Below are 23,151 nucleotides of genomic sequence, written 5' to 3'. Positions count from 1 at the left end.
TTTAGAACAAATCTTCCAACTGCCAGGCTCAGCCCGGAGGATGATCTCTATGTGTTCGTCCTTCGTCAATGCCATTGTGTCAGTTTACCTCAAAGAAAAGAACAGAGAGCATGGCAACTTTTGAATCACCCTGTATTTAGCTAGTGTTTGGGAAAAATAAATTCTGCTTTTTTTCTTGAGTTAACTTCTTGATAAGAAATATTCTAAAGTGTTTTTATTGCTTTTTTCATGCTTATTTTGAACCATGTTGAATAAACTTTAGTGTATTAATGACAGTGTATTTTATGAAGAGGTTTTCTTGGGCAATCAACCAGGTGATTTCCGGATTGACTTCCGAGCTTTGGAGAGCTGTCACTCTCATCTTCAGGGATTGAAGTGCAGAGATATGTCAGGGTGAAGTTATATGTATTTGGTGTGGGAAGGGTCTGGTGTAGGTGGCAGGACAATCAGGAGGCACGTCTACGACATCTGCGCTCCCAGTCGACTATCGCTAACCAGGCTGGCTCCAGTTCTAATATCCTGTGTCTCTGTTGAGGCTTTCCTTTTTTCCATGTATGGCTATTGCTTCTTTGATGATATGGTCCCAGTAATTGCATGACTTGTTGATTGCCCGAGAAAACCTCTTCATTATTCACCGCCAGGAAAGCTTCAAGAATCATTGTCCATTTTAATCTTTAAAACTTGATTATTATACATTAAAACTAGGGATGGGCTGATATGAAATTTTGGCCAATACCAATAAAGTACCGATATAAAATTTACCGATACCGATAACCGATATTCTACCGATCCGATATAAAATTAGATATGGTACTTGAAGAACATGAAATGTTCCTTGATCTCCTTAACAAATGTGTGTTTCGAGGTGACTGCAGTGCAAAAGAAGTTGAATATTTAGACAATTACTTTTTTAGAAAGTAGGGCATCGAGATTGTCCATAAAAAGTACAGCAAAATGGCAGAATTTTGCACTAAATTATCAGATATTTATCAATATATCGGATCGGTAAAATAATCGGTAATTTTACCGATACACTGATAAGGCTATATCAGCCAATACCGATAGAGTACCAATTAATCGGTCCCATCCCTAGTGAAAACACTACAGAATGTTCCGGATGCTTAATTTAAAATTGCCTAGAAAATTTGAAAAGGGTGAATTTTTTATACCAAAACGAATAGGTTTCCGAAGAAGTAGTTGGCCCTATTTAAGACTAAATAAAAGTCCACAATACTCTTCGCCATTTGTGTTCTACCAAAAGAAAACGATCGGCAGATTTTGCTCTTTAAAATTGTAGTTTCAGTTATTTTGCTTGTCTGTTTATTCTTGAACTGGTTAATAAATAATTTGATAATGTACATATATGTATTTATTCTGTACTTGTAAGACAACAATTATACTACTGTGTGAGGTTCTGTCATTCCCTCTATTTGCTTGCAGGCAAGTGAAGAACTTGAAGATCGTGAGTCCCTTGCTCAGATTGCAGCTTCAGGAGAAGATTCCTCTATGTCTGATGGAGAAACTTACATCGGTATGTTCTTTGTTACTTATTGTCTTGAAGCACTATGTTTTGTACTGTCTTATCTTTCAGTATGTTTCTCTTTATAAAGTGAAATAATGTACAAGACATTTTATGTAAGACTAGTGTTGTCTGCTAATTATATCGAAAATTATTGATAGGGGTATCAATATACTTAGTAATGTTTATTTTTGTTATATTTCAAAGCTGTGGGCAGCATTTTTCTACCATATATTTTCAGAAAATAATATATAATCAGGTACAAAATTTGTGAAATGAACATTAAATTCTTGCATGTAAAGTTAGCATTGACAGCTTAGCTCCAGAAATATAGTGTTCTGAGATTTTTGCTCATTAAAAAAGACAGGATTTTACTGTCTGCCACTGTTCTCCTATAGAATTACCAAAAACTTGTTAAGTAAAGATTTTCTGCATACAGTACTGTAGTGTTTGACATGGTGTAGATTTATACTTCCTTACATTTGACGTTGGCGAAGCCTGTAAATGTGCTATTAGAATACAGATTTTAAACATGATTTTGAAATGTAAAAAAATGGGCATTTTCTTGATAAATGCAAAATATGATGTCAGTATACAGGGTGCTCTTATTTCTATTAAGTATTACGCAAAGTACTGTGCAATTACTCGTAAAAAAAGGTTTTCTACGTGACATGTAAAGTACGTGTAAACTACGTAAAAAAACATAAAGTACATAGAAAACTAGAATCAAACATAAAACTTCAAATAAAACATGTTTTTTGCAATAGTTATTGTTATGTATGGCAGTTGGCAGTGGTAGAATACAAAAAGGGCTTTAAAAAAACTTTCCTTCAGAATTTGTATGTGCTCTTACATTGGAATGCCATGCCATGTTCACATTCACATCATAATTAGACTATGCAAATGTACGAGGCATATTTTTTTAAGTAAGTACCGTTTTGATATGTACAAAAAACAAGTAAACTTTTTGTAACAATTTTATTGTTACGTGAAAGACCACACTTTATCTACTTTTCCACATAATTGCCACCAATATTAAGGCACTTATCATATCGAACAACAAGCTTTTGTAGTCCGTCGTCATAGAAGTTTGCCGACTGAGTTGACAGCCACTGCAACACGGCCGTTTTGAGGCTATCGTCGTCATCGTGGCGCTGACCTCCGAGATGCTTCTTCAGTTGCAGAAACACGTGGTAGTCACTGGATGCTAGATTGGGGCTGTATGGAGGATGATCAAATTGTTCCCAGCCAAATGATGCGATGAGATCTTGAAAAGAAAAGTCAAGGCTTTTGTGCGCCTCAGTTAACATTTTTGGTACCCATCGTGAGCACAATTTTCGATAGTTTAAGCGTTCGGTAACAATTTCGTAGATAACACTTCTTGAAACTTCAGGGAACTCCTCTGATAATGAAGAAATCGTGAAGCGTCTGTTCTCTTTCACTTTTTCGTCGACTTTCTGCACCAAATCGACAGTGATCACTGAGGGTCGCCCACTCCGTTCCTCGTCATGAACATCCTTTCGGCCATCTTTGAAAGCTCTTACCCATTTGCGTACTATTCCATCACTCATAATGTTTTGTCCGTACACTTCACAAATCTGACGGTGAATTTCAACTGCTTTCATGCCTTTAGCACGGCGAAGGCATTTTAAATACGCAAAAGCAAATGTATACACGATCGATTGTTGCTGCAATGGCGTCTGTGGCTTGCCAACAGATGTAGGTACACAGTGCGCATGCACGGGACACCGACCGCAGCGCTGCAGCGGCGGAATTTCAAAATGGTACTTACTTTAAAAATACGCCTCATATAATACACATGAAAAAGGATTTTGAAGCTGTTTCTAAAACTTTGAAATCGAATCCAAATAAATTGTCGTTAATCGTATTGTCTTGTTATAAAGACAAGTACTGTGCAAGACGTATATATCAGCAGGTTTCACAATTGTTAAAAGCTTGTGAAAGAACAGTATCTATTTTTTAAAAAATCGGTTAGTGAGGGTGAGGGCCTGAGGTGGCTGTGTAAACAATCTTCAGAAAATTAAAGTTTAAAACGTAATATACGAGGCATATTCGTATAGTAAGTACCGTTTGCAAATATTGCCGCTGTAGCGCTGCAGCCGCTACCGTGTGAGTTCTCGCTGACATCCTTCATCCATTTGTAAGCCACAAGCAGTCGTGGGAGCAGGTCATGCTTTTTCTTCGTAGGTTTATGAAGGTTTGAAATGTTCAAGAAAATCAATCGGCCCGCCGACTGAGAAGTCCGGTCTATGATTCGTTTTCTCAATGCAAGAAACGTGAAACCGGTAGACATCCACTGTCAACTGTGAGAGGTCTTTATTTTTGATGTTTAAAGAAGGTCGTGAGACAGTTCGCGATGACCCAAGGAGCGGTCGGCCATCTGTTGTGACCGAGAATTTGGTGCGTGCGGTCGACGTGGAAATTTGTAAAAACAGACGCTTCACAATATCGTCGCTTTCCATGGAATTTCCACAAATTTCAAGAAAACAGTCCTCTACGAAATTGTGACAGATCGCCTGGAATATTGAAAATTGTGGTCAGCATTTCGACGAGGATGATGACGTTGAAGCAGGAGTGCATGGATGGCTTTCATCACAGACGGGAACATTCTATGACGATGGGATACAAAAACCAGTGCCACGCTATGACAAATGCTTGAAAAATGGTGGAAACTTCGTAGAAAAGTAGTTTAAGGTCAGTAGAATGCAGTGCAAATAATAAAAAAGTACAAAACTATTTTACTTTATTTCTTACACCCTTTCGGTACTTACTTTCCGAATAGGCCTCGTAATTATAGTTGTTTTTAGATTACTAATTTACGAAAGAAGATGTAAAAAAAATGGTTTCCTACATGAACTAAATTACTCATAAATTACATGTAATTTATGTAAAGAAATTAACTAGTAAATTATCTTGCCGTCCCTAACTGTAGAATCACCAAGCAGGGGACATTTGAATTCCGATTTGGTGAAAATTTGGAGGTGATCAGGTTAATACCCATGTATGTAATAACATGTTCATTTGACAGAGCCTGTTGATCATGGCATATCAACTATAATGGAAATTTGTTTTATGCTACAATATTAAATTGTTGTCTTTCAGAAAAGTACACAAGGGGAGTCAGTGCAGTGGAGAGTATCCTAACGCTGGATCGGTTGCGTCAAAACGTAGCCGTGAAAGAACTTTTGCAGGCACAAGGAAGGCCTCTTATGATGAGAAAAACAGCCAGTGTACCCAATTTCTCACACGTAAGTCATACCCATTTCTACAGAGATTGAAGTTTTGTATATAGTATTAACAGTATTTTAATTATTTCAAATCTGGAGTGCAGATTTATGGTGAAAATTACCATTCAGGGGTGGAAAATTGGCAGTATGTTTTGTATTTGTGATTTTTTATTATTTTTTGAGTATTGTATTTGAATGTTAAAAGACAACTTCCAAGTAAGATAAAAGACTGCTTTAAATTAAATGAAAAATAAAATCTATGTAAAACAAGACAATAGGAGTAGGTACAATACAAACCTGCATTTTGGTTTTTTCTTTACAAAACCTGGTTACATGAATAAAAGGAGAACAAAATGGCAGATTTGTAAACTTAATTAAATCACAATTATCATTAGGGCTCATATAGTTATGCACTAAAAAAATGCAAAATTTGCACTAAAAAAGTGTAGAATATGCACTTTAAAAACCAGTTTAATTTATAAATGCTGTATATTACAAACTATGAAAGAATGGCAATGAATATGCATTATTCTGAATGCTCATTCGCTACACAGATTTTTTTCAATTACTAAATATGGTTTTGCGTTAAATGAAGCACAATACATTACAGATCAAGATCTTGTTGTCTCAAATTTCCTAACTTGAAACTCCTGTTTTCAGCTAGAATAGTCTTATTTTTAAAAAAAACACACGTTCCACTCCGCAAAATACAAGTGGACTGTATTACAGGGCAACAAAGTCAGACCCATCAAGTTTCAGATCATCCACACATTGTCCATTTGTATGCAGAATTTTGCAAACTTTCACCATTGTGGCAAGCCCACTGTTCGTTTTGAATACAGCATCCAATTTCTATATATACACAGGATCTTCAACCTGGGCTAGGGCCTCTTTAACGTCTTCTATAATTTTGATGCTTGTTTGAAGTTGTTGAAAGAAGAAAGACAGAAAAGATAAAGAAAAGAGAAGCGAGGAGTGTTGGTTGTGGAGACAAAAATATGCACAACATCAACTTACTTCCATACAAATATGCACCTGCATATTAAATATACATTTTTAGTTAAAAATCCTTAAATATGCATTTGCATATGCAAAATGCATAATTATCCGAGCCCTAATTATCATTAACTTTACAATTATAGTAAATGTGAAGGCAATACCAATAAACTACTGATTACTCTGTTCCATCCTCATTGCATTAAAAAAAATTACAATCTCAGTGGCAGAGTTGTTAACACAGTGTGCTACAACACTGACTCTCTGTCTCAGGTTCAAATCCCAGCCTGGATATGGGTGTTCTTTGTGAGTTCTTCATCATTCATTCTCAGCTTCGCAATTAGCCAAAAGTCTCAGAAGAGTGAAGTAAAATGAACTAAATTAATCAACCAATGCATTAAAAACCTTTACTATCAACTATTTTCTATCTCAATTCTTCCAGCCCCCTTGTTGTCAACAAATTTAAGCAACCTTTTTGCCTGTGCTTGAAATCTTAGATGCTTAAGTGTGATTTTTCCTCACGTATAGATCATGCGATTTGATGGCAGCTTGGATGGGCCTGTTCGATCAGAAAGTGTTACGGACCTCAATAGTGAGTTACAAAACAGAGAAAGACCAAGGCCTGGCGCATTCAAAGACCAAGAAACAACTCCTACTAAACCATTTGGTTTGGGTAAGTTGGATTGCATGAAACCTACCAAATTCTTTTACCAGAGTCTGAACGAGCGTTTACTTGCTGAGAGAAACAGAGAAGGTAGATATGTGATTAGTATCACGAGAGAGAGAGAGAAAGTTCTTTAACTTTGACTATAAGAAGATGCTGAAAATGGTGTGTAGTCATTATCATGCTCCAACAATTTTTCAATAGAGAGCGTTAAGTTTGTATGGAACGGTCTCTGTTTCTTGTTTTTTTTTCTGTATTGCCGCTTGTGCATTTCCATATCTTTCAGATTCTGTGCATCAAGTACTATTGCTCAAAATTTGTAGTATTGTATTATTTTTAATTGCAACTGTATACATATATCTATAATTATATGTAGGAATTAAAAGCAAAAGAAGTCTGTGCTTACAGCTTTCTGCTAGAGGTGCTTTCGTTCTTGCAGAATCAAATGACTGACCCATTTGTAAAAGAGTTTCATAAACTTGCAAAACATCAGCAAATTACAATTTATTTAATTTGGTTTCTTTGTTGTACTGTAGTAATTGAGACTGCAATTGGTATACAATTACATGCATATCCAGTTATCTGTTCTCTGGACATTGGAATTATTTTTGTAACATTTATGGAATATCTTCTACCTCAAAAATTAACACCGAATTACACACTCAGGGCCACTCAGTTAGAAGTATTGTAATATTTGCAACTGTTTTATGTTTGAGGTTGACATTCCAGGAATTATTGAACACACACTCCATCTACAATTTATCACAATGTACAGTTGTCACAAACTTCCGTAATGTTGATAACATCATTTTCTTATACGTGTATAAATATTGAATATATTCATTATTGTGCTTTTAAACTTAATTATTGAGTACTTCTTTTGTTAGTTATTGTGCAAAATTTCAGGTAAGCACAGCCTGATTATGTCAATTAAATATAACAAAATAGTAACTACACAAGTGTTGCTGAATATTTATTAAATATTCCTGAAAATTTGTGAATGTCCTGCCATTTACACGTGTAATAGTGTTACAAAAATATCAGTGTGTCTTACCAGTCAAGAATGTCAAGAAATTATACTTGTGGTCAAGAATTTTTGCTATTTTTTTTACAGTAAAGTGAAATTACATTGTTACATACCTGTACTAGGATTTGATACATTACATTCTTCAATTCGTAACAATATTAAATAAAGTAATGTGGCCATTCCCCATCCAGGATTAAGTCTTTATTCAAGTACAGCTTCAGTTTTTTTTTCATTGAATCAGAATACCTATTTTCGTAATTCCCAACTATACCTAAGGGGGGGGGGGGGGGCGATTAAGTATATGTTAAGAAAAAGGTACAGAAAAAGTCAAGAATTTTCAACTTGTTATTTTGGTAGTTTTTGACACTGCATGTGGTGTGGTTGAAACATTTATTCAGCCTACTAAAGTCCCATGCGTGGATATGCATTTATTTGTGCCATCCTTTAACTTGATTCATTATTCTGTACTGGGGACCTTGACTTTTGCAAATATGGAAACTTTAATTGTGTTTTTTCATGTTTAAGAAACTGATAAAAAACAATTACCGTATTTACGCGTGTATAATGCGCACTTTTTTCCAAAATTTTTGCCCTTCAAAACTGTGGTGCGTATTATGCACGGAATAATTCGGACAACTAAAATGAAATCACGCATTTTTTTTTCACTATGTCACTGCGTATAACATGTATATATCTACAGATTGCCTTTCTTTAGCAGTAATAATTTTAAAAAAATGCGAAATGGCCGTTTTCCATGAGTTGTCACTTAGTAATGGAAAGTTTTGCGACATCGAGAAAAGCAGCACCCGTTCTGGCGGCATTCAAGCACGCGCCTCCCGTCACACGGTAGACGTATCAAGCGGTATTTTTCGCGGGAGAAATAACTTCCACAAAAATTGTTTTCGCCTTAGACATGGTCATGAACAGAGATCGGGCGAAAAATACGTTTTTTGCACTCATTCCCTTCAGTAGCACTCTACCGCTCGCAAGTGGGTCTGATCTAAAAATAAACACCAGACCACGCTTCAGTTATATCCAATAGCACTTGACCTCTGCCCTCCCCTCCCTCAAGCGTACCAATGTTACCTGCAGCCGACGGCTGCTACCCAACATGCCAGGCTTGTTTTGCCATTGTGATTTCGTTTGCTCTTGGATACACGAGAAGAGATCGAATATGCTTGGATGTTATTTTAAATCGACTTTGTAGCGTACAACTTCCGGTAATCGCTTTCATTCAAAAAGTATTCTTTGTTCCCTGTAACACTTCATAAAGAAGTGAAACTGTTATAGATAATCAAAGCCACATAGGCCAACTAAAGATCGTCAACACTCTTAATGCATTTTCATTAAGGTTTCCGCAAAAGTTCACTTCGATCTTACTTGCATCATAACTCCCGTTTACCATTTCTACATTTTCATGACTGTGCCGATGTCCTAATATTTGCCAAAAGTGTTCCGTTGGCAGAGTGACTTCTCCCTCTTTTCTTCTCAGCAAACGTTTAAAGGGGGGGGGGGGGCAATGCCGATTGTCTTCTTGATCGTGTGTGCACACAGGCTGATTACAGGCAAGGGTGGAAGTGGACCGCTCTTTCTTTCCTTTGACTTCTAAAATGGTCAACCAGTTCTGGATGCATTCTTCAAAACGAACAAAAACCATAGGACAAGTATAAAAAAAATGCCCCCCTACCCAGCTTTCTCCGCCACTGCTTGCACGGCAATGTAATAATTGCAGAATTCAGGTCCTATTTTTTTCTTTTTTTAATGCTATTGTATTGAAATATTGCCCGTATTATTGTCTGTTGCAAGGTAAAACGTAAAGAAAGGGTTTATTCTTTCTTCTTCACACAGCTGATAAAAGTTCAGCCTTCGACAGTTGCGTTATCTTTGAAATACGGAGGATTTTCCCTGACCACCTGTTGCTCGAACTTCCAGCCGGTCGCCTTGTTTTTACGCTGCAACTGGCGCCAGTGTTTTGTCTAGCGTCTGCGAAGTTGTCGCTTGTGGATAACAGCAATGACTCATCCAGCGCGAAGGCAAGTCATTGTTTTGTATCTCGCAAAGCTGTTTTGATTTGACGATAACGAAATTCGATCTTCAGAAAGAAAAAGAAGAGTTAAAACAACTTCATGTTCTGCACCTTTATCTTCAGAACCTCAATGTGTAAGCTGCGAACGATTTTTAAAAAAATGCTCAATGTATAAGCTGACACCGATTATCGTCGATTAACGTGAGAGTAAATAAAGATCTCCCGTTTTGATATCTGAAAATGCGCAGGTTTCATAAAGCTTGTTTTGGGTTCATTTTATGCTTTTGGGCTAATCGGGACTAAATATACAGTTTCACTTTAGTGAAATCTAATTCTAAACCAAAATGATTATCGAGTGCGACACTGTTCAATGTGTCTTAGAATACGCATTGGGTGCAAATAGATCGCAAGTTGCCCGTTTCCTTTTTCAGCCTGGCTTACAATGCAAGTCGAGGAAGAGGAAGGACTGCTCCCTGGAATGGGGGAGGGGGTGAATTAGAAGTTGGTCGAAGGAAGGAAAACGTGACATTTTTACGACGTATTTTACACAGCCGAACCAAAACGAAATTTACAGCCCCTTTTTTTTTTGTGCCTAGAAAGGTGAGATCTTCCGAGAGATCGTATCTTACCAGTTCATCTTGTAACAGACAATGCTCTAGTAGACCCGTATTAAATCCAACATTCATTCTGCCCGATTATCTCCTAATAATCGTTTTTGGTGCAAATTCCAATAACAACCCCTTCGAAATAACTACCTTTTTCCTGGGAACTATGAAAGTTCGTTGTATCGAGAGTTGACTGTAACAAATATGAAGGTAAAATAATTACGTCAACACTTACCAAATAGAAATAATTACTGTATATTTACTGCGCTATTGCGGCTTGACTCACGTAAATAAATAAATATAGTTTACACTTAATTTCGTCATTCACTCCCAGTTACTGATACAAGCAGTCTGAAATGTCCTCACTTCCATCCATCTTGTTCGATATTCCCGTTACCTTAAAACTTTTGATCATCATTTCAAGGGAGATGGAGTTCCATGCCTCACGAACCCATTCACAAACAATCGGCAGCGACACACGTTTCACCCTCCCGCTTGGTGAGAGTTCATGCTGCCTTGATGTCATCCATCTATTGTAAGCATCACGCACTGCGACCTTGAACGGGTGGTTGATAACTTTGCTCCCTCCTCTCCTATGAAAAGCCCAACATCTGGAAGTTCAAGGTCGCGTGGTGAATGCATCAGCTACGAAAGCAAGGAAAAGATCGTTTTTATGATCTACTGATTAATTTTAAATGAAATACGTAAATGTTAGTCAGACGCTAAGGAAGCCATTTCTGGAACCTGAATTGTACTGCGCATTATATACGAGATATATTTTTTTGTTGCTTTTCCCCATCAAAAACGAGGGTGCGTATTATACATGCACGCGCATTATACACGCGTAAATACGGTAATACAATTTCTATAATTTTCTTCTGAGGACTTTCACAGTTAAATGAGTATTGATATTAGATTGTACAATCTGAAAAAAATAAATGTAAGACTTAAACTAAAAATTGCCAACACACCAGAGCATAAATTGCACATATAGTAATATTTAATGATCTAATCTCATGAATATGTTTTTATAGACATTTAATAAGTTCTTATTCAACGAAAAAATATTTGGTCTTAGTGAATCATAGTTTTTCTTGTATGTACGCATTGCTTGCATTATAGAATTATTTTCTTGTAGTTTACGGTTATTACAAGCATAAGAAAACAGTTTTTCTTTGTGACGTTTCAGGAGAACACACGCTCCTTTCATCAGACATTTATTTTCATTTTGAAACGTCACAAAGAAAAACTGTTTTCTTATGCTTGTAATAACCGTAAACTACAAGAAAATAATTCTTACTGAATCAATTTACATGCTGTTATTATACTTGTAACAACATATGAAAATTGTTGATAAATTATGCATATCATACCATAGAAGAGTTTTAAAAAAATACATGACACAACATTAGATTTTTGTCCAAAATTTTTTGCCGTAAAAAATTTAATAAATAACTCTTTTGGGTAAAATACCATTGGAAAATCGAGGTCTCTAGTGATATTTTCAATATGCAAGGAAGGTGCATTAAAAAAAACCGTGCGTCCATTTCGATCTGCAGCCGAGAGATCGGGAGAAACGTGGCGGGCGGCGCTGACGGAGATGCCGACATTTGAGGCCTGTAATGCCCGCTTATTTTTGTGGACATCTTGCAAAACGAGCACTAACCTGTGTTATAACACGCAAAAGTTCTTCTGTAATTCTTCCAAGTTCCACCCTTATATACACAAATAAATACGCTTTAGAAATTATATTAAGAGCCACAGATAATACTCTGTAAAACATTTTAATCATAGTTTTGACCAGTAACGTTCTGCTTAAGTTTATATCCTTGAAAGAGTTTTGTGTCGATGGGGATCGTTTGGAGGTTTCGAATGTGCAACACTGTATCAAGATTACGCTGCAGACGAACCGTTAAAAGCTAATGGTGTTCGTGAGCTTCCTTGCAATCCGAAATCTCCTAGCTCAAGTTTTTTGTTCCTTCGCGACTACAGAGCTGTGAATATAGTGGCAGGCAGATGTTAACCAAGAGCGTGTTAATTTCATACTGTGCGTAAGAGTGTTATTCTTGGTTACTTGCCGTTACTTGTTTGTGTTATTGCAGTGTGTATGTGTGTTGTGTCAGTCAGACGATTGGAATGCCAGCCGCAAGGTTCACGTTAGAACAAAGAATTTTTATGTATGACACTTACGTGAAAACAGACTCGTGTCGAGACGTGTGTAGGCAATTTGTACAGAAATTCCCAGGCGTTTCACCTCCACATAGAGATACGGTTAAACGTCTTGTCCTTAAATTACGAGAAACTGGATCGTTAAATTTTAAAACACCTAAGCAAAAACGACGGATTCTAACCGAAGCAAAACTCGATGAAATTGGTGCAGCGTTAGAACGTTCTCCAAACAAACCTCTACGCCGTGTTTCACAGGAGATGGGCGTGTCAAAATCATCAGCACATACAGCCACTAAGCTACTAAAATTAAAACCGTACAGAGTTTCTATAGTGCAAGAATTACGGCCCCCTGACAACGTAAGTAGAGTAAATTTCTGTAATTGGGTTTTGCAGAATATTGTAGATGGTATTGTTGATCCACAGTTAATAATTTTTTCGGATGAGGCATGGTTTCACTTGCGTGGTCATGTTTGTTCACAGAACAATAGATACTGGAGCACTGAAAATCCCCGAATAATACACGAAGTTCCGTTACACGATGCAAAAATTGGTGTGTGGTGTGCTGTAAGTGCCAAAAGAATAATAGGGCCTATATTTTTTGAAGACACAATAAATTCAGAGAGGTACCGCACACAAATACTCGCGCCGTTTTTTCAGTTGTTATCAGATAATGAGAGACAATATGGGTATTTTCAACAAGATTCGGCCACAGCCCATACCGCCGCTGATTCTTTGGACGCTATAAGGGAGGTGTTTGATGACAGAATAATTTCAAGAGGTTTATGGCCTTCACGTTCGCCAGATCTTACCGTATGTGACTATTATTTGTGGGGAACCTTGAGAAATAGAGTCTACCGAAATAACCCTCATAGCATCGACGAACTAAAAGACAATATAAGGGCAGAACTAGGAAGAATTACGGAAGAAGAACTTTTGCGTGTGAATCAAAATTTCATCAAACGATGCCAGGAATGTGTAAATGTAGGTGGACATCACTTTGAACAACTCTTATAACACAGGTTAGTGCTAGTTTTGCAATATTTATATAAATGTCTGCATATGTCCATAAAAATATGCGGGCATTACAGGCCGCAAATGTCGGCACCTCCGTCAGCGCCGCCCGCCACGTTTCTCCCGATCTCTCGGCTGCAGATCGAAATGGACGCATGGTATATGCCAAACAATTGTAAGCTAAAAGTGGCGTTACACTTTTACAAGTGGGTCACACTGTTATTGCATTTTGTGATTATTAAGTAACATTATGACCTTAATTTTAGACTTGTTAACATAATGTCTTGATTTCTTTTTACATTGTAAATCTATGAAATTGATTAAAGATTGTAAAATATGGAGAGCAGTTAGGGAACTGAAGGTAGGGAAGAAGCTCTTGTTATTGATTTGCCTGTTCTCTGACTCATGTTTCATTTTGTTTTGCTCCCTAGGCTCTATTCTATCAGGTAACACAGGGCTTTAATGTTCTGATAGATTTTATGACTATCCACCATGTATTTTATTTTTATTGAACCTTGTTATTTGTGTGCTTTTTATTTATTTTAACCCTGATTTGTGTTCTATCATCTACCAGTGCATGAAAAATTCTTGCTATGTATACTCAATTTTTTTTTGTGTACATCATGTTAAGTTCGTCATATTTAATTTTGTTCCTTACTTCCTTTCAAGCGTTCTGAACATACCGAAAGGAAAGGAAACTTTCGTTTGACGGATAATATATTAATTTTTCTTGCATGTACGCATTGCTTGCATTGTATAATTATTTCTCTTGTAGTCTACGGTTATTACAAGCATAAAAACAGTTTGTCGTTGTGACGTTTCAGGAGAACACACGCTCCCTTCATCAGACCTTTATTTTTAGTTTGATTAAAGATACAGTTACAATAGGGATGGGACGATATGAAATTTGGGCCGATACTGATAAAGTACCGATATAAAATTTACCGATACCGATAACCGATATTCTACCGATCCGATATAAAATTTGAAATGGTCCTGGAAGAACCTGAAAGGTTCATTGACCTCTTTAAAAAATGTGTGTTTCAAAGTGACTGCAGTGCAAGAGAAATTGCATATTTAGATATTTATGGATATGGAAATTATCCAAAAAAATTACAACAAAAATGGCAGAATTTTGCACTAAACTATCAGATATTTATCGATATATCGGATTGGTAAAATAATCGGTAATTTTACCGATACACCTATATCGGCCAATACCGATAGAGTACCGATTAATTGGTCCCATCCCTAAGTTATAACAATGGTTAAAATTTTTTAAAAAAATTGACTTTTAAAAAAAATCTTAACCATTGTTATAACTGTATCTTTAATCAAACTAAAAATAAATGTCTGATGAAGGGAGTGTGTGTTCTCCAGAAATGTCACAATGAAAAACTGTGTTTTTATGCTTGTAATAGCCGTAGACTACAGGAGAAATAGATAATATACACTGGTCGACAATTGCTAAGGAACAAACACATATTGACCCATATCTTTTTCATACACAAATCCGTGTCAGTTTGTTGCCAGAAAGAGACCGCCCTCTACTGGTCTCTTTCTTTCAACAAACTGACACGGATTTGTGTATGAAAAAGATATGGGTCAATATGTGGTTGTTCCTTAGCAATTGTCGACCAGTATATTTACACAGTGTCATTGTTCGTTAATAGAAAATTCTACAAATACATATTTCAAACTGTTCTGCAACAAGTTTGATGAATACGGGTAATAAATGTGTAAAGTCATAACCGAAACAAAAAATTCGAAAATTCCTGTCAGAAAAAATAAATAAAAATTGATGCCATAACAGAAAGAAATAAGCATGACGAAACCAATTCTCGGTATAAATTCTGAACCTTCACACATTACATAATATTTTTGTTGTGGTTAAGTTTGGAAACATTCTACATTTGAAGATAGAGAGGATGTAGTCACACAACATTAATCTTGCAACAGTGGAAGAATTATATTATCGATTTACACCAATACTGATGTCAATGTACTTGGAAATTGAAACCATTCGAGAGTGGTTCACAATGTTTATAAATTTTAAAGTTCAGATTTTAATTAGAATTATACCACACGAGTCCACCAGAGTTTTGATATAAAATGTTAACAATGTTGCATAATCACAAAATCCATTGTTTTGTTGCCAAAATATTGAAAGTTATGCATTTCGAATAATTTCCAGGAAAGTGTCTTGCATCATTTTTGTAGACCCTGTGTGATTCATGAACCCTGGGAAATTATCAGCTTGTATCGGTAAATCTGAACTGATGCCAGTCCTATCAGCTGACAGCAATACCTACACATTGGTATTGGGTCAGCCTTATTTAGAATACACAAAGGAAAAAATCATCTGCATACCCTTTGTTGTGGAAGAGAACATTCGAATCTAAATTTCTTTTTTTAATATTTAATGTTCATGATGTAGTGTGATGCATATATTTATTTTTCTTCTTTCAAAAGTCACTTTAAATATATATTTTTCTGTAACACTTGTGAAGTAATTGATGCTAGACAAGTTTCAACAAAATTATAATTTACCATAATGTAACATTAATTAAAAGAGTTTTTCTTCCAACTTCATTGCATCCGATGATGCACATGAGATGTTAGTGAAACCCTTATGGTAAAAATTTTCCTGTATTTTAAAGTTTTTGAGCTGGGTCTCTTGAAAAACGTAAAATCGATTTTCCACTGTTGTGAATTGCAAAATTATTGAGGTTAAAATTACATCAGACACACAGTTGAATATATGTATAAACACAGAATGCAATAAGAGCCTTATTGCATAAATGAAATGCAATTTATTTAAACTTGTTGGATATTAATAAATTAATGAAAAATAATTTCTCACATTCTTCATTGTATACACATCATTTGAGAGTGAACTTAGATGCCCGAATTTTCATTTTATGGAAAATTTGTGTAATGTTGTGACTTAGTATACTCAAAACTTTTTATCCTAAATCATGATTAGCACACTGCTAAACACCTTATCAAAGACTAAACAATGTTAATCACACGCTATGTTAAGAAATTGAAAGTATTCATAAATTTACTCTTGAAAGAGAAAATATCACACAAGACATAAGATCAACATAATTTTCATCTAGAAAAAATGTTCATCTTGACATTTATTCAACTAATATTCCAGTGAGTTATACAAGCTTTCATATGTCTATATCTTCACATACATATTGGCAAATGTGATACTGAAAGGAATTCACAAGTATATAACGTGAGCAGTTCAAAGATTATTATTATTTTAAGTTGATTTTATCAAAATAAGTTATGTTTATTCTGATTTGCGTTACTTTTCTTTTTCCCCCCTTGATTCTCCCCCCTCTTCAAGTTGAGCCCTTTTTTGGTGGATAGCCGAGAAAGCCCGAGTAGTTTTGTAGCTGTTAAGTAGAAATGTGGAATTAAGAAGTTATTCTCTGTGATAATTTTTGTTTGGCATGTGTGGGGTAGTGTTAGTATATGACATGGAAATCAGTTTGTGAATGGATATGCATTTGGCCATTAAAAAACCTCTCGTAGCTGATTCGGCAAACTTTCCATCGTAGCATACCAATCTTAACTTCTGGTATGAGTATCAACAGTATATAGATGTACTTGTAGTTTGTTGCCCTGACAATTAAGATTGTGAAATGTATTGTTGGGGTTTTTAGAGATGGTAGTGTTCGAATGTTGGAAATTTGTAGTAGAACAATTGTAGCATCATAACTTGTAGAAAATGTATAATTTGATGGCATGATTGTCATTCCGTTGGAAAGAAAAGCTTCATAATCATCATTGTCTCGATGTGTATGTAGAAGTTTCAAAACTGTTCTGTGATGAATTTAAGTGAATATAACATGTTGGAGCAGATGTGTTTGCATCAGTTTGTTTTATTTGTTAAATGTGTGATATATGAGGATATTTATTCTTAAAGGTAACAGCTGATAATGTGAAGCAAAAACGATTGTTTCATTTTGTAAATAATGTATATTTTTGTACGTAGCTCCTTCATTCTTATTGTATAGTTTCAAAAGGAAGAAAAGATTCCTTGTCTATATAGTTCATCTCTCTCGCATTTTTTTCTCTTTTTCTATCTTGTTGAAAAGAAATTTTTGAAACCATGAAAACAAATTGTTTTTCATGTCAGCATTAGTTGTAGGTAGTGAGTGCGAAGCTAGTTTAAAGTCAGTGAGGATATATTCTAGCTGCTTAATATTTTGCTTAACCGTAGTTTAAACAAAAACTGAAAAAAAAATCATAATTTTGTGAAAAATTGAGACATGCTGCATGCAAACTGTAATTGGATAATCACTGACAAAAACTGTTGTAGTTCTTGTATTATCTTAGCGTGTTTGGTCCTGATTGGTTATCTGTGAGTGGTCATTGACCAGTATCAACAAAGCATTTAAAAAAATAAAAAGCATGGCATCCTTTGATGTTGTTCACTCAATTTGTTGTGTTGTAGATTTGAAAAGGAACTTTTTAAATGTCAGTATATTTTCAATGAAGTCTCTCTGACTTTAAACAGAAGCCATGCAGAGGGTGTGCGAGTGAGTGCGTGCGAGTGAAATATGTGTATTACTTGTCTACGGAGATGTGTCTTACTAACAAGAAATGTGTCCTTTTTTCAGCCCGACCCACTTTTCTCAACCTCAACTTCAATCTCAACTCTCTTCGTCTGCAGCCATCAGGGGCTAAATGTAGGTGCTTTGTTGTGCATCGACTGTCTTGTAGATGGTACAGTAGGTGTAGTGCTTGTTTGTAGTGTAATTGTTAAGCATGAAGGTCACACACTTTCTTCAATGTTTGCATAACCACCGTTCAACAATAATTAAAATACAAAAAGTACTTAAGTGATTCTCTTCCTGAAATACAGCATTTTGGCCCTGTTTGCGAGGCTTCTGGATTAAACGGTAAAATGTTAAAAATGAGAAGGGTGAACATTGGCACAAACTGAGGTCGTGTCCGAAGGATGCAAGATCGTACTTGAAGATAATATACTTCAAGAATGGTCGTCAGGTTCAGTCTCAAAGTCTGGGACTAGAAGCAAGAATCTTTCAAATACACTTTGACTGCAGCACTAAATGTGGTCAGTAGATTAAACTATGAGGACTTTGTTTTTCTCACATTATGAATACTTGTTTTTCACCCTAGACATAACATGGCATTTTGAAAAGTTCTTGTACTTATGTTATCACACAATAGAAGAACTACATGCCTCCCCAATGGTGCGTCGTTGCCTTGTAATCAAGGGGTCTCAGGTTTAAAACCTGGTGGAGGCACATAGTAGTTCGGATCCCACTTTAAACTGTAGGTCCAGTTCCGATTAGCCTTACTGTGCATAAAGTGGACTTGAAACACCAACTCAATCAATCAATAGAAGAACTACAACCAACATCTGGCTAACTTTTCACTTCCACAATTTCAAACAAGTGAACACCAAGGAAACAAGCGTGAGTGAAGTACAGAAGCCTACATGATTGCATCCTGCACGCTGTGGGCTCAGTTGCTTGTTTACTTGGCACTTCTCCAACAACTTTTGGACCTTTCAGACAGAGCCTGAGGAATAGTATGAATAGTACTTTTAATAACAATTATAACACTTATGTACTGTACTCTTTTAAAGACAGAGTACTGCTCATTGTACTGCCAACCTTCAAACTTCTCATTTTAACTTTTCAAACATTTTATCATTTAGCCAACATTGTGATTCTGTTAACGTTTTGAACTCCTTAGAAAACCTGAAGAAAGCCTTGGAACCAGCACTGAAACATCATATTTTGGAGTACTTTTTATATTTTTCTTAATGAGGAACACACAATGCTTTATAACAATCACATGAACTTCTATGTATGTATGTATGTATGTATTTGTGTAAGTATGTTGTAACAACCATTACATACAAAGTAGAGATGGGTCAGTGTCGAACTTAAATATATATATAGATATATATAGATAAAGTTCCGATATACAATTTAGCTAATAATGATATCTGATACTAAAACATGATTTTTTTTTAAAAAAAACCTGAATGGTTTATTCACCTCATTAATTTAATTAACCAGATAGCTATCTTAGCAAAAAGAAAATGTATTTGCCATTCGGATTAACACTAATAAAATGTCTACTTTTTCCTATGTATACGTATTGCTTGCATTATGGAAGTATTCCTCTCATACTTTACAGTTGTTACAAACATTGAAACACATGTTTTATGTAACGCTTCAATAGAACACATGATCCTTCATCAGATATTTATTTTTCTGCTGAATGCAGTATGTGTTCTGTAACATTACAAAAATTTAAAAAAAGTGTCTTTAAATGCTTGCAACAACCTTAAACTACAAGAGCCAGCCTCCATGGCAGAGTGGTTATCACATCATGCTATGACACTAGGGGTCCCAGAGTTTCAATCCCAGCCTGGTCATGGATGTTTGTGAGTGTCCATTCAAATGAATGATGCGGTTATAAATGTCAATAAAAAAATTATTTTTTAACTTACGTAGTTGCAGTAAGCACTGTTAGAGGCAGACACTGTCTCAGTTTTTAAAGCTTCTCATGCTCACTGCGGGGCCTGTGCACCTAGTTTGCAAGATGGTGTCAGGTTGAGAAGGCGTACTGTGTTCTCCAGTTTGAGGTGTTGAAATCTGTAATTACGGTGCAGCGTGAGTTTATGGCAGTTTGTGCACAACCAATACAAACTTCCATCCAGCAACTTCGGATAATGCATGCAGTGCAGGACATTACAGTGGACATGTTACACCGTGTCTAGAACGAGCTTGATTACCCCGTTGATGTGTGTCGTGTGACCAGGGGAGCCCACATTGAAGAATTGTAATTTTAACTCGCATATAAAAAACTGGAACAGTTTCTGCCTCTAACAGTGTTTGCTGCAACCACGCAAGTTAAAAAATAGTTTGTTTTTATATTGACATTTATAACCACACAATTCACTTGTGTACACCCTGTACTTTCATAGTCATTAACAGAATGACAAAATTGTACACTAAATTATAGGTTATTTATACAGAGCATTCCCTGACATTCGCTACGAGACTCGGCGGCAAGTGGCCCGGCATCAGTGCTTCTCTCTCCCGGTGAACGGGTCCGCGACAGTCGCACGCTACAGTCTGTTTTGATCGCTCTCTTTCCCTTTCTGTCGATGTTGCAGACTGACGCCAGTATAATCCTCCCTCGGCAGTTGTGTTGTGTCGTGTCCGTGTGTTGAAGATTGTGGCTTAATATGGCACCACAAAAGTATACATTATAACAAAGGATTTATCTTGTCGAGTGTTACTTCGGAAAGAGGAATTGTGGAGAAGTGCGACGACGTTTTGCAATGAAATTTCCTGGTGTTCCCGTTCCACATAGGACCACTATATTAAACCTCGTAAAAAGTATAGAGTAACAGGGTCAGTTCGCAATAAAAGTGGAAAGAAAAACCCACGTGTACTTACTGAGAAAAAACTTGATGAGATAGGACAAAGGTTAGAACAGTCTCCTTGGAAATCTATCCGCCGCCTCTCACAAGAAACAAGTGTTTCAAAAACCCTCTAGGTCCCCCGATTTGTCAGCATGCAATTTTTATTTATGGGGAAATCTAAAAAATAAAGTATACAAAGACAATCCGCACACCATCCATCAGTTAAAAGAGTTGTACGAGAAATCGGGAGAATTACAGTTGACGAACTTGCACGTGTAAATGCCAATTTCCTTCGGAGATGCCAGGAATGTGTTGCAGCAAAGGGACATCATTTTCAGCACCTTGTGTAGTCAAGGTTAGTACATAATATGAAAACTAATTTTAATAGCCGACTCTAGCGACTGTCGCGGACCCGTTCACCGTGAGAGACAAGCACTGACGCCGGGCCGCTTGGCGCCGAGTCTCGTAGCGAATGTCAGGGAATGCTCCGTATAAGTATTGGATTGCTGAAATTTACCATAGCTGAGAGTTTAGGATATTCACAGGAAAAAATCACGACTTTTTCTTACATAATAACATTTAAGACTCCTTTCTAGATCTAAAACACACTGTAAAAAAAATTGCACTTAGCACTTACACTTACTTATCAGATAAACAATATTGGTGAAAGTACATGTACAGGATATGTTGGCTAATACTTTAGGAAAGAGTAAAACATGTAACAAAAATTTTACAAGTCCCGTATGTATACAGCTATCCAATTAAAATAATAAATGCTGTACTTGTTTGATGTTCATAGATTACGTAGTTGACAGCAAGGAAAAGGTTCTTACAAGCATCAGAAAATCTGTCACATCATTGGTGCTTTGTTTGTGCAATAAGGTGTGATTGAATGAGACCGAAGATATAGAAAAGGAAAGCTTAAGGAAACTTTGCCATGTATTTCAAATAAGTATATTCTTCAGTTTTCTCTTGCAATTTGTTTCTGAACTTCAAAATAAAGAAGGTGGGGGAGGGGATGCCACACTTTGTTCAGCAGCCCACTGATGCACAGAGAGGCTAAACTGGATTGGATCAGGAATTGGAAGTAGGAACCTCTTGATTATGAGTAAATTCAAAAGATGTATCACTAATTTTTATTTGCATTGTTCACCTGTTTTGGGATGAATTTTTAGTATGGAGTGAAATAGAAAAACGATACAGTGGATTTCTTTTCTGTTCGTAGGCAAGCCACCTTCTAGTATAGATTCACAGAGCTTTGAGTGGTATGAAATAAGGAAACAGTTATTTAGGTGACTAAAAGGCAAAAATCAATTTAAGGTGAAAAAAGGAGTGAAGTCAGACTAGGGTGGCCAGAATTCTAAAATAAGAAAACGGGACATACAGATTATATAGACATGAATATAGTTAAAGTTATTTTTTATAATTTTTTAAAACATTACAAAATCAATTGCTCTTTAAACCATTGTTAACCCTAGAACACTGTCGTGTTCCAATATTACAGTGTAACTAGAGATACTTAAATTTTACGTACATGAAGGAATCTATTTTTAACCCAACTTCTACATCATGAAAACAAAAGGATTCTTTGTGAACATTATTTTGTTTATATTCCTTATATTGGAGTTTTATTCTTCATTTTAAAATGTATGAACATGGTTTTATTTAGCATAGAATAAAATTTGAATTCGTTATTTCTTTAGGTAAAAACGGGGACAATCCCGTATATACGGGATGTCTGGCAACCCTAAGTCAGATTAATTTTTCCCATTAATATGTACACTATGTTCTTTGTTTTCAATTCATTAACAAAGCGCAAAACAATTACTGGTACGCTGGTAACTTTTCCTGTGTATATTTTCATACTTTGTACCACGCCATGAAGGCTTATACGGGGTGTGGAGTTAGGGTCCCACACTTTCTTGATCACAGCCGAAGGTGGGAGTGATGTGATCAGTACCATGCCCCTGGCTGCCTTTACCCCCCAGTTTCCTCCAGGTACCCACTTTATACGATTCTGGGTGGGCGCCGCTTGAACAGGTGGAAAAAGTCCCGGTTCTCCCCCACCAGGATCGAACCCATGTCTCTCGCATGGTGCCCGACCCTGTGGCCAAGTGGTTAGCACATCGCGCTGCGACGCCAAGGGTCCCGGGTTCGAATCCCGGTCGGGCTTGGTTGTTTGTGAATGTCCATTCATCAATTTCATCATTTCATCACTCATCCCCATCTTCACAAATTAGCCAAGAGGCACAAAACGCGAAGTAAAATAAACTAAATCAAATCAAATCAAATCTCTCGCATGGTAGTCAGCCACCCTAACAACTGAGCTACCACGGCTCATTTTTATACATATGTAAGAAAAAGAAGTGGCACGTAATTTCTTTTCCTACATAGGTTGAAAGATATTCATTCTTGTAAAAAGTCACTAGTTTTAGTGTAATATTTGTCGATTTG

The 23,151-nt window shown here is 36.3% G+C and overlaps 1 protein-coding gene across 1 annotated transcript in view; it reads left to right on the top strand.

Moving 5' to 3' along the window:
- Positions 1-23,151, top strand: part of Khc-73 (Kinesin heavy chain 73) — a 405,567-nt gene that overhangs the window by 343,099 nt on the left and 39,317 nt on the right. Inside the window, exons 23-26 of the mRNA XM_083114710.1 lie at positions 1,441-1,531; positions 4,643-4,788; positions 6,292-6,436; positions 17,906-17,974. Of these exons, the coding sequence (XP_082970836.1) occupies positions 1,441-1,531; positions 4,643-4,788; positions 6,292-6,436; positions 17,906-17,974 (451 nt within the window). The remainder of the gene's footprint in view (positions 1-1,440; positions 1,532-4,642; positions 4,789-6,291; positions 6,437-17,905; positions 17,975-23,151) is intronic.

Source organism: Lepisma saccharinum, chromosome 29 (genome assembly GCF_977018435.1).
Source record: "Lepisma saccharinum chromosome 29, izLepSacc3.1, whole genome shotgun sequence".
In the NCBI taxonomy this organism is placed as follows: domain Eukaryota; kingdom Metazoa; phylum Arthropoda; class Insecta; order Zygentoma; family Lepismatidae; genus Lepisma; species Lepisma saccharinum.
Note: the sequence above shows the minus strand (reverse complement) of the source record. Positions and strands in the feature narration are given on the sequence as shown.